The sequence below is a fragment of the Ostrea edulis genome, chromosome 7, assembly GCF_947568905.1.
Source record: "Ostrea edulis chromosome 7, xbOstEdul1.1, whole genome shotgun sequence".
Lineage (NCBI taxonomy): Eukaryota > Metazoa > Mollusca > Bivalvia > Ostreida > Ostreidae > Ostrea > Ostrea edulis.
The window spans coordinates 14377321-14390484 of NC_079170.1; the positions used below are offsets into that span (position 1 = coordinate 14377321).

Sequence of the window (13164 nt, forward strand, 5' to 3'; positions counted from 1 at the left end):
GCATTTACTTTTGACATCGTCTCCATATGTATGTTTCACTGTTCATGCTTTAAAGTAAATTATATGTGTAAATATTTAGATTCCCGGTACTGCACCAAATCTAAAACATTTAATGATATAGGTACTCATTCATCAAGCGATCTGATGGGTTTTGGCACGATAAGTTACGGCTTTTAAGTGTCGAATTTGAAGCTGGCTGGACGTTTCTAAAATATGATCAGTAAAATCGAATTTGTACACCTATGATGTGATCCTCTTGTTTTCGGAACCAAACCAAGGTCCCAGTGTAGATAATCTCAGGACCGAAAACCCGCCCTCTCGCGCCTCCAATTTACAGAACAGTATGTGTACATGGGTAGGCATTTAATATACGCGGGGTATAAATATGTAGTGTGCATACATACGATTTCTGACGTCAATGTTTACATCGCTACCCACCATGAACTAGATCAAGCATTAAAGCTATTTAAACTGGCAGTGTATAAAGGCTGACAGACCGCACAAGTATTTAATCACAACACTAGGGAGAATGTCGAAATAACAGGGAGGCCATCTTGGGTTTTAAGGTGAGATACAATTATATGTACACATTCTGACATTGTGATGTCGATATCTATGTGATCAGTGAGATAGATTTGATCATATTTTAATAATTTCACATACTTCTAAGGCGTGAATTTAGTATAATGATGCCTTGTGCATGCGTTTTCGATTTAAATTTCAATGAATTGTTTTGGGTTTTTAAAAATATATATTATGATATAAGTTTAGCGTGTGATATGCTTTAACCCGTATAATATCTAGGATTCCTTTTTATCGACAGTAAACTGTTCGTGTCACTCCGACACTAGAAATGCTGCACCCCAGGCGTAGTGCCCAGCACGTTCTACTATGTGACCTCTGTGAAACTGTCCCCCTACAGAGCCATTGTGAACTTTGTAATGTAAATCTCTGTGTTAACTGTGTAGGAAAACATCTCTTAGATTCTTCTACAGGACACAATGTTGTGTCCCATTTACAAAGAAGGTCTACTCCTAACTACTCAAAATGTCCGAAACACGCCAATGAACACTCTAAACTTTACTGTGAAAAATGTAACATTCCTGTCTGTATTACCCGCGTCTCCTCAGGAAAACACAAACATCACAAGATTTCAGATATTCATGAAAACCTCAGCGCTCAAACTCAACTTCTGCAAAATGATTTGAAAGAATTAGAGAACATAATTTGTCCCCGATATGAAGAAATGGCGTATAATGTCCAGACTGAGAAAGCCGAGGTAGAAACGAATTACGGGGAACTGATAACAGCTGCCGACCAACAAGGAGAAAACTTGCACCGAGAAATCACCGCCATTGTCAATCAACGAAAAGCTGATATTGGGGAGATGAAAAATAAACACCTTTCTACCCTGAATAAAAATACAAAAGAAATCGCACAGAATATTACTGAACTCGAACAGATCATCTCCGACCTCAAATCAATACTAAAAGCAAATGACATATCCTTAACCTCTACTTACAAATCTAGGAATTCCGAGTTCAGAACATTACCGCCTAAAGTCAGAGTTACATTACCAAGTTTTTCTACTCAGAAAATAAACAAAGATAAGCTCAATAAAATGTTTGGATCTTTGCAATCATTATCCATTAATACAGAATATAGCGACACAATGAAGTCACCAGAAGCTGTATCATCTGCTCCAATCAAATCACTGCTTGATGAACCGCAACTCATTGCCACTTTTAACACTGGGTATAAATATTTACACAGTGTTAGCTGTTTCGGTGAAGAAGTCTGGACACGTGGGAATAGCAAAATAATGAAGCTACTCAACCTCCAGGGTAATCAACTGACATCAATACAAACCGAGTCGGGGAATATACCAGAGGACATAGCAGTGACACGGGACGGAGATCTTGTTTACACTGACCGTCTTAAGAAAACTGTAAACCTAGTGAAGAATGAACATATACACAACGTGATCACACTACAGGGGTGGTGTCCTCTCTGTGTTTGCAGTACCTCTGATGATGATCTCCTGGTTTCCATGATCAGCGATGATAAAACACAAACTAAAGTTGCTCGATATTCTGACTCCACAGAGACACAAACCATTCAGTTTGACGATCAGGGTCATCCTCTCTATTCATCTGGTGTTTATATCCATAAATACGTCAGTGAGAATAGGAACCATGATATATGTGTGGCTGACCGTGAAGCAAGAGCAGTAGTGGTGGTCAATCGGTCAGGAAAACTCCGATTTAAATACACTGGTCATCCCTCAAATACTAAGACATCCTTCAATCCATTCAGTCTATTAAAATCCGCTGGTAAATCCTCTAATACCAAAAAACCATTTGATCCAATCGGCATTACTACAGACAGCCATAGTCATATCCTGACTGTAGACAGTAATAATAACCGTGTACACATCCTAGATCTGGACGGACAGTTCCTCCGTTACATTAAGAACTGTCAGTTGGACGCCCCAGTAGGTCTGTGTGTGGACATCAGAGACAACCTTTTTGTGGCTGAGTGGGACGCTGCTAAAGTGAAGAAAATCCAATATTATAAACAGGGTTGATTGCACATCCCCAGACAGTGTTAATTACACATCTAAACACAGTGCTAATCATCATATCTAAACGATGTTATTTACAAATTTGTATTGATTACAACTGCTTGTTAATTACAGTCCTGCGTTAATCACAGTTTTATGTCCACCTGTGTTCATTACAGCTCTGTCTTTTTAGACCCCTGTGTTTGTGATGTGCAGTTAACACGTACCTGTTTTTGTGTGTTTATCTCGCTGTGCATTAGTCGCTCACTGCTGTTTAGTATCTATATCTTACTTAAGGAAACATCATTAATGTAATTATACTAATTACTAGTTTGATTGTGTTGCTAGTTATTCATTTTGGACACATGTGAATCATGAATTGTAAATAAAGGTAAAACAGTTATTGTGATGTACTAAGAAATGTCACTTTGTCAGTATTTTGTGCGTAGCCTTGTGTAAACATGTACGAAAATGAACTACTTATTGGGCATTATTTTGTTTATTAATCATATATTTCAATATGTGTTTTATTTTTCAATGTATATAATTATTAGATAAACATAATATAGATTTAAATTTTATATTATTACTGAGTACTTACTTAGATTTGTAGTACTGTAACAAAGAGGGACCCCAAACGTCAAGTCTTCATCACAGATCTTCAGATTCAGGTTCACAGTCTTCCGTTTACCATCAATAACGTCACAACATTCCACAGTCCTTCAAAATCAATACAGAAAAAAATGTAATCATATCAAACTGTATTTTTTAAAATTGTCTGTATTCCAGAACTTAATTATCTTCATAAAGTCTACTTTATCGCAGTGTGGTATATCTACATAATTATGTATATGTACATGAAAGGTGAAAATAACGAACAGTGATCAATCTCATAACTCCTATAAGGAATACAAAATAGATATTTGGGCAAACACAGACCATTGGATACACCAGAGGTGGGATTAAGTAATATATAACATAAACAGAAAGCATGAATTAAAGCAACCTCTCCATTGTATCTCAGTCCTGAAATGTCCCCTCCCCATCACTCCTACAACCCAAGGTCCCATTGTGTGTAGATCAGCACCTACCCCTCCCCCATCACTCCTACAACCCAAAGTCCCATTGTGTGTATATCAGCCCCCCTCCCCATCACTCCTACAACCCAAAGTCCCGGTGTGTGTATTTCACTCCCCTCCCCATCATTCCTACAACCCAAATCCCCAGTGTGTGTATATCACCCCCTCCCCATCATTCCTACAACCCAAATCCCCAGTGTGTGTATATCAGGCCCGAAATCCCCCTCACCCTTCATGGTATTGTATCTGTACATGGGATGGACTTTTGATATAGACGGGATATTCACTGCATGCATATATACGGTTTCGGACGTATATGTTGACATAGCTACCAATCGATCAGGAATTCAATGTCTCATTTTTTTGGCAATACAATGACATAAAGCATTGGCAAAGCGGATATTGTGAAACAAAAGCATCTGAGAAAAATACAAAAACTAAAAGAATGTTTAACCCGTAAAACTTACCCTCTCAGTGGTCATTCTTATATATTTGATTAATCTGATTAATAATTAAATGAATTGAATTGATGAAAGATAGGATTTGTACAATAATATTTTGAAGCATGAATCATTTCTTAACAAGCTTTAAAACTATTGAAACAAGATATTATACGTAAATAGTGACACGCCACACACGTATTTAAATACCATCTTCGCGAGCCAAGGATTACGCTCCACGGAAACACCATGGAGCCTCACCCTTGGCTAGCGAAAATGTTTAAATACATGTACAAGACTAGACAGAATATCGAACAAACAGGGAGGCCATATTGTATTTAAAGGTGAGGCAAAATTACAGATATACACATTTTCTTATGTTATAGTGTCATTACAAACAATAGTTATGTGACCAATGAGATGGTTCGGATCACTCTTATCAACATTTCACGTAATTCTGAGGAGGGGTATAATTGGTATATCGATGACTTGTTGATATCATTCCCATTAAAATATGAAAATTCATTTCGGCATTTTCTCTTATTATCATCATGTAATTTTACCGTGTCAATATATTTCTAACTTGTCAAAATATCTAAGATTTTCATTTATATCGACAGTAAACTGTTTGTGTCACTCCGACACTCGAAATGCTGCACCCCCGGCGTAGTGCCCAGTACGTTCTACTATGTGACGTCTGTGAAACTGTCCCCCTACAGAGCCATTGTGAACTTTGTAATATAAATCTATGCGAGGCATGTGTTGGGGAGCACCTCTCGTATTTGTCTTAAAAAAACACAATGCCGTGTCCTTTTTAAAAATAAAGGCTACTCCTACGAGCACAAAATGTTCGAAACACGCCGATCAACACTGTAAACATTACTGTGAGAACTGTGACATTCCTGTCTGTATTGCCTGCGTCTCTTCGGGAAAACACAAAGATCACAAGTTTTCAGATATTCATGAAAAACTCAGCTCTAAAACACAAAGTTTACAAAACGATTTGGAAGAACTAGAGACCATAATTTATCCCCGATATGACGAAATGTCATCCGATGTCCAAACTGAGAAAGCCAAGGTAGAAACGAATTACGGGAAGCTGACCACAGCTGCTGACCAACAAGGAAAAGTCTTACACCGAGAGATCACTGCCATTGTCAACAAACGAAAATCTGATATTGAGGAGATGAAAAAGAAACACTTATCGATCCTGAATAAAAATTCAGATGAAATCACACAGAAAATTACTGAACTCAAACATATCGTTTCGGATTTGAAGTCAATACTAAAATCAAATGACGTCTCCTTAACCTCTACTTACAAATCTATGAATTCAGAATTCAGAATAACACCTCTTAAAGTCCGAGTTACATTACCAAGTTTCTCTCCTCGGCAAATAAACAAAAATGAACTCAGTGAAATATTTGGTTCTCTATCATTATTACCCATTACAAAAGAAGATGGCAACACAATACAGTCACCAGCAGCTGCATCGTCTCCTCCAGTCAAACCACTGCTTGATGAACCGCGACTCACCGCCACCATAGACACTGGGTATGAATTACAATTCAGTGTTAACTGTCACAGCGAAGAACAATTGTGGACATGTGGGGGTAACAAAATCATGAAACTCCTCAACCTACAGGGTAAACTACTGGCATCAATACAAACCTGTTCAGAGTACTGGCCACGGGACATAGCAATTACACGGGGTGGATATCTTGTTTATACTGACATTAATAAAACTGTAAACCTAGTGAAGGATGAACAGATACAGACTGTGATCAGACTACAGGGATGGAGGCCTTTCAATGTCTGCAGTACCTCTGATGATGATTTCCTGGTTACCATGATTAGAGATGATTACAAACAATACAAAGTTGTGCGTTACTCTGGCTCCAAAGAGACACAAACCATTCAGTTTGATGATCGGGGTCGACCGCTCTATTCATCTGATCGTTATTACAGTACATACATCACTGAGAATAGGAACCTCGATATCTGTGTATCTGACCGTGCAGCTGGCGCGGTAGTGGTGGTTAATTAGTCAGGAAAACTACGATTTAGATATACTGGTCATTCTTCTAATACCAAGGAATCATTTTCTCCAGTCGGCCTCACAACAGACAGTCAGAGTCACATCCTGACAGCAGATATTAATTATGGATGCATCCACATCCTAGATCAGGATGGACAGTTTCTCCGTTACATTCAAAATTGTGATTTACGCGCTCCATACGGTTTATGTGTGGACATCAGAGACAAACTCTTTGTGGCTGAGTATGATACTGCTAAAGTGAAGAAAATCCAATATCTATAAATACCGTACTAATTACATGTCTCAATAGTGTTGGTTACACATCTAAACAGATTATGTACTCATCAAAACAAGGTGTCAATTACACATCTCACAACAGTGTTAATTACACAACTAAACACACTGTTAATTACACATCTCAATACAGTGTTAATTACACAACTAAACACACTGTTAATTACACATCTCAATACAGTGTTATTTACACAACTAAACACAATGTTAATTACACATCTCAATACAGTGTTAATTACATCTCAAAACACAGTATTAATTGCAAATCTATAAACACAGTTAATTACATATTTAAACAGGATGTTGATTACACATCTAAACAGATTTACAACCCTGTGCTAATTACACTCCAGTGTTTGCGATGTGTAATTAGCATGTATTTATTTTTTGTGTTGAACTGATTGAACATTTGTTTCATTGCTGTTCAGTATTTATGTCTTACTATATCTATATTCTAATATTTAGTGAATAGTATTAAACTTAGTATGTTATTCTTATTTGAATGTGTTACTAGCATTTATCTGTCTATATAAATATTTTTTTTGACAAATTTGACTGTGTTACTAGTTATTTATCCATGTACAATCTTTTGTGGACTAATTTGACTGTGTTACTAGTTATTTACTATCTATATACAATGTTTTGTTGACTAATTTAACTGAGTTACTAATCATGTATCTATCTATCTATAATATTTTGTTGAATAACTTGACAGTGTTACTGGTTATCTATTTCTACACAATCTTTTGTGGACTAATTTGACTCTGTTACTAATAGTTATTTTTTATCTATCTCTATACAATCTTTTGAGGACTAATTTGACTCTGTTGCTAGTTATTTATCTGTCTTTATACATTTTTGTGGACTAATTTGACTGTGTTACTAGATTATAGATAGCTACCTACATGTATGTACAATCTTTCTTTTTTGACCAATTTGATTGTGTTACCGGTTATTTATATTTCTCATTACTTGAGAAATAAGATATAATTTTTTAGTGTTATAGGGATATGACATGAAGTTGGTCACGTGTTAAATCCTATAACGCTCGAAAGGGCGTTACACATGTAGTAGATTTGATCACGTACCAACTTCATGTCATATCCCAATAACACTCAAAAATGACATTTTATTTCTTATATTTGTATTTTCAATTTTGATTTCTGTTCTTACCAAGATTCCATGATTATGTGGCAGGTGACCAAAATAACGATCGTACAACACAAAATATAGTTCGTTAGAGTTTTATCGAATAGATAATTAAGAACAATATATAAGAGGATGTAAGATATAGATATCTAACTTATAAGGTTAAAAACGACGAAACAGGTGTTTAAAAAAAAAGAGTGATTCAGAACGTAAAGTCAACTGAATTGAAGACAAAAAGAGCGGAGTAAACTACATCCGTGATGAAAGTTGGTCGCCATCAGCGATAGAAAAACTGTAGCGTTGGTCTAGCCTACCTGAAGTTGAAAACGCAATTATTGAACACAGATTTTAACAGAAATGCAAAGGATCTTGCATAACTGATGGAGGATAGATGGTTCGAGTTAACGTTAGGCTTTTAGTCGGGTTTTGGAAGGAAACAACGGCATCTTCATCGTTAGGACTCATGGTTGTAGTCATGTAGAAGACACTCCGAGATAGCCTAGTAGGACAGATTTAGACGAAGTGCTTCTGTTTTACCTTCAGGGTGTGTAAGAGAAAATTAAAACTGACAGAGTTTCTGTCCACTTGAGATATTTCTGTTGCATGATTTCAATGAAGACTCGCAGTGGTACCCTGCCATGAACATAAAATTTTGGGTCTCGAAACCAGCCACGCTTGTGATCATGCCGAGTTATAGCCGTGATGACAGTTGCCAGGAAACAACAGGTTGACTTGTCATCATCATAAAGTAAATATGCTTATAACTTTGTCTCTATTTTTTCTCTTCCAATATCAAAGTTATTTTATGAATTCGCCATGTTGCAGAAGTTGTAGTTTAGGAAAAGTTGCAGTCTATATCTAAAACTGTTTGAAATGAAACAACAGAACGGTATGTTTAATGTTTCTGTTTTATAAGTTGATGAACTTCTTTGTCTGTTTACAAAATAAACGCTGTATAAATAAGGTATTGAGTTTGTTTCCGTTATGAAGACATTGAAGAGGCGGATACAGGGTTTCCGAAAGGGGGCACATATTATCCAAAATACTCGGCCATTTTGGGTGGCAATCTGGAATTTTACTCGCACTATTTCTATTTTTGGGACTTGATTTTATCAACTCCTCTACGCAGTCACTCGGCTCAAAGGCGTGTGGACCTTCGTACTACTTTACAAACAGATGCAATATTCAGCGCTAGCAGCAAATAGTTCGTAAACCGTTTATGTATTACGTGTTTAAATGCATTCTGTCTGTAAAATTGACTTTTCAGGTATCGGTCAACAGAGTATGTTAATTGAAATATTACCAAAATATCACTAGAAATATAAATCTAGTGTCAACAGCGCTGAAAGTCCACGCTTTAGCATGGGCCAAGGAATGAGTCGGGGTCTTTGAAATTGTGGTTTATGGGTACTCTATTATAATAGGAGTTGTGTGGACCTTTCAAATTCATGTACACATGTGTCCATAATCGGAAAGTCAAATAATGGGCAATAATAGTAGTGTCAACTGATTTGTCAAATTGAACCGAACAGATGATATCATGAATCACCACATTCAATGTTAAGTTTCAGCATTCATTGTTAACTTCTGAACTCGACAGTAAATTCATTTTAATCATTTTAGTATGGAAAAATCAGTCATGCAGTTTAAACTTCTTCAAACTTTCATTTGTAAATTAGATCAAATATCTATATAAAAACAAACACAAATACTTTGTTGTTTTCAAGACAAATTGTCTTAAGTTTGAAAATGAAACCACACGCCATAGAATTTCAAGGTTTTTTAAATGCATATTTTCCCGTGGGCTGCGACCAAGTTCTTAAGCAGCAATCATCAGTTGATTGACAGATAGAACACATGTACCTCAATAGAAATATGAAAATCGGTACATGTAGTGAATAAAATGTCAGCTTAGTTTGCCTTTGCTAAATAGATAGATTAAGGGCTTTGGGGCACAAATGCGCAGGATGCTACAACTAAGTATTCACTGGGTCAATACTGATCTCATTGGTGCAGAAATATTACACATCTATCTGACCAAGCCAGGTGTGGAAAGACTTCAATATTCACAAATATCATTAAAACCGCTAGAAAATTTCGCGGTTTCGTAGATAATTTTTTCATGGAAATCCAACAGAATCATGAAAACACAATTTGCAATGCTCCACATAGTATTCAATTTATTTTCTTAAATGAAATAAGACATATCTAATTGTTTGATATATTATTCTAGTAGATACGATATAAATTTATCAATGTAAGAACAATCCACCAATGGTTGTGTTTCTACTCAATATTGAAACAATTGTCTCTTATTTTCAGTGGAATTTTGGGGTATTTGAGGGCATATATTTCGTGTTACGGTGTTCCAGAAAATGAATTTTATTTTTGAAAATTACATACAACATACATGTAGCTTAGTTAAATGATAATGGGAAATTAAAAGAAAAATGAATATACATATTTTTAAAAGGAAAATTCAAGTTACTGAGGCTCACATCTTTGCACAAAAACGGATGTCTTGTCATGAAAACACGAGTCAAAACACAGTTTAATGGTGTCATGGTTAAAGGACTGAAGTATGTATACTTTGTGTAAAAGTTCTTCAAAATTCGTATCGGTAGTTTTCCACATATTTTGACGCTTACAGAGAATGGCTCTTAAAACGTTCAGAACATTTCGCGGTTTGGTAGGTAATTTTTTCATAGAAATCCAAAAGAACCATGAAAACACAATTTGCAATCCTCCACTTAGTATTCGTTTTTCAAAAGGTGTGCTTCTATATCAACAAAATATTTCATCAAACCCATTCCATCAAAGGTGGAGATAACGAACAGTAATCAATCACATAAATCCCATAGGTAATACAAAATAGATAGTTGGGCAAACACGGACTCTTGGACACACCAGATGTGGGATCAGGTGCCTAGGAGGAGAATTTGCGAAATGCTGACTTTAAACGAGACTTTTGAAACCCTTGTACCATCAACTTGTTTGTCAATAGCTTGCCTCGGTTTAAAGACTGACCATACGCAGAAAATCAATTGAGGGATGTAAACATCATATGCAGGTGATAATGGAACATTGCTACATAAATATGGGAAGGTGACGATGGAGAAGCTGAAATCATCCCGTTTGTCATAAAGTTGAATAGTTAGTTTGCCGTTAATATCTACTTTCAATAAAATGTCTAAGTATGAAGCAGAAGTAGACGACTCTGTGGTGTCCTTTATTTCCAGCTCACAGGAATATATCGAATCGACACATGAATCAAGATATAGGGTTCACGGCAGGTGTAATTGATCGACAGGGCTCCAAGGCACCTGCTTCCACCTCTGGTATATCCAGGGGTCCGTGTTGTCCAACTGTATATTTGTATTGCTTATAGGAGTTATGACATTGATTACTATTCGTTATCTTCACCTTTAACGCTAACCGAATAATCTGTCATTTGTTTGAACTCATGTTGTGTGAAAAAGCAATGATTTCTTTTTGTTGCATCCCATGGGGGAATTATCTACTGATTTTTACGTTATCAGATAGCAAGTCGCAAAAATAATTTTGTTGAGATGTTTCACGTCGCTCTCCTCTCGCATATTAAAAAAAACAACACCAGCTGTAGGTGATGTACTACACATTTAAACCCAGGCATGGCGCTCAGGGCATTGATAGTCAGTTTACCGATAGCATCTAGTTCTCATAGCTTGAACGATGGACTCCTTGCAAGATCACGTTGCATGGTTTTCTTTTTAAGATATCATCTATTACAAAAAATTAACTGCTACGTGACATCATGATTGGTGCCGGAATGAGAATCGGGTATGCATGTTGTTCATGACTGACATTGTTAAGCTAAACAATAAAGTGATATGCTAATAGTATGCATACAAATACAAATAAATATTCGTAATTCATCGAATTTTTTCCCTTGGACACACTTGGGAGCACATTCTGCGAAATGAAAATTCACTGTTTTACTTGTTTTCACTATCATGCGCAATTACATGTATTTGTGACCAAGTGCACAATTGTAGATGAAAGGTGAAGATAACGAACAGTGATCAATCTCATAACTTCTATAAGCAATACAAAATAAATAGTTGGGCAAACACGGACCCCTAAACACATCAGGGGTGGGTTCAGGTGCCTAGGAGGAGTAAGCATCCCCTGTTGACCGGTCACACCCTCCCTGAACCCTATATCCTGATCTAGATCTAGTATGTCACTTTCCGAATGGTTCTAGTCCCCACCGAACTCCAAACACGTCACTTAATAATGATTGAGAATAATAATGATTGGTTATAATAATCGGGACTACGTTTGCCTGTGAATAATTATATTGGAGTAGTAGCGTAACAGAATATACAGAGTTGACCAGAACGTGAGTCCCAACGTCTATACTATATCGCTCAGTTTTTGTGACGTAATACGAGGCTTGTAGCGTGGATGCCATGAATCAGTATATGGACAAAGGCTACAAGGAGTTATTTATGACAAAGTCATTGCACGTCTTTTTCCCCACATCCTCCTCCGAAAAATTGAAAAATATACTCAGCCTAAATCCTTTTTACTGACAGCTAGTACACCTTAAACGGCAAACATCACCGCAATGCAATGTTATTTACAAGCTGTTCACGTGATAATTAACTTTTTGTCAACTAAATCTAATCTATATATGAAATGCCTAACAAATCTTTTGAAACCTTCTCGCTCAAGGTTGCACATGACGTCACACATAATGCCGCGCAAAATATTGAAATAATGCTTATCACAAAATGTCACGGGGTGTAATTTATTCCTTACCATAATTGATGTTTAATTTTTTTCATTGACAACTTGACTTGTGTTCATTCATTTGTTCATTCATTCTTTCGTTGTGTGAGAGTTCATTCCCTTTGATAGTAGTTACTATTATTGGAATGCCCGGGAGAGTAAGGGTGTGTTACACTTGTTTTTCTAGTTTTGTGAGTGAGTGCGCATGTCTAGCGCTAACTTTGACATCATACACCTGTTTTTATCATTAAAAATCCCGACACCTCAAGATCATAAATAGCTTTATTGCATTTGTTCATTAACTATACTTGCTTCAGAAATCTTCTGAATTTCTAAAGTTGTCTTCTTGCATGGTAAGACTTTATTTTGATTTAAAACTACTTTATATATCAATTTAACTAAAATAACTTTATTTAGTAAAATTATTTCTACGGTAAAACTTTGTGCGCGGTTGGACGTATGTGAGTTGAATTCATTATATTTGTAGATGACCACGTTTACCACTTTCATCACGTTCATGATTCCATGATAGATAAACAGCTTTATCATCTTTATCTACGTTTGGAGTCAATCTAAATTCGAGAAAAATCTTTATTACACCATTATTTAATCCTTGACACAATATTTGAATTTAATTGCTATCAAAATCGAAAATACGCAAAATTATTCATTCAAAACATATATAAAGTAGTTTTAGGAATGAAAAGAATTAATTTTGCTGAAAAAAATTGAAATGGTTTGAAAAATGCAATGTGGGCTTTAAGGTACAATGAAAAGAGAGCTTTGCTTACTACTTAAATTAACTCGTGATTGCAGCACTTGACGACC

General features: G+C 36.1%; 2 protein-coding genes across 2 annotated transcripts; both read left to right on the forward strand.

The window, feature by feature from the left end:
* Positions 1-444: 444 nt before the first annotated feature.
* On the forward strand, positions 445-3134 carry LOC125654834 (uncharacterized). The gene is made up of 2 exons (XM_056143424.1): positions 445-566; positions 824-3134. The coding sequence occupies exon 2, from the start codon at positions 854-856 to the stop codon at positions 2585-2587; it is 1734 nt and encodes a 577-aa protein (XP_055999399.1). The 5' UTR covers positions 445-566; positions 824-853; the 3' UTR covers positions 2588-3134.
* Positions 3135-4488: 1354 nt separating this feature from the next.
* Positions 4489-7334, forward strand: LOC125655056 (E3 ubiquitin-protein ligase Midline-1-like). The gene has a single exon (XM_056143425.1). The coding sequence runs from the start codon at positions 4831-4833 to the stop codon at positions 6127-6129; it is 1299 nt and encodes a 432-aa protein (XP_055999400.1). The 5' UTR covers positions 4489-4830; the 3' UTR covers positions 6130-7334.
* The last annotated feature ends 5830 nt before the right edge of the window (positions 7335-13164 follow it).

What these genes read in the sequence shown, in the direction of transcription:
- LOC125654834 (XM_056143424.1), top strand. Translation starts at nt 854, where the DNA reads ATGCTGCACCCCAGGCGTAGTGCCCAGCACGTTCTACTATGTGACCTC.
- LOC125655056 (XM_056143425.1), top strand. Translation starts at nt 4,831, where the DNA reads ATGCGAGGCATGTGTTGGGGAGCACCTCTCGTATTTGTCTTAAAAAAA.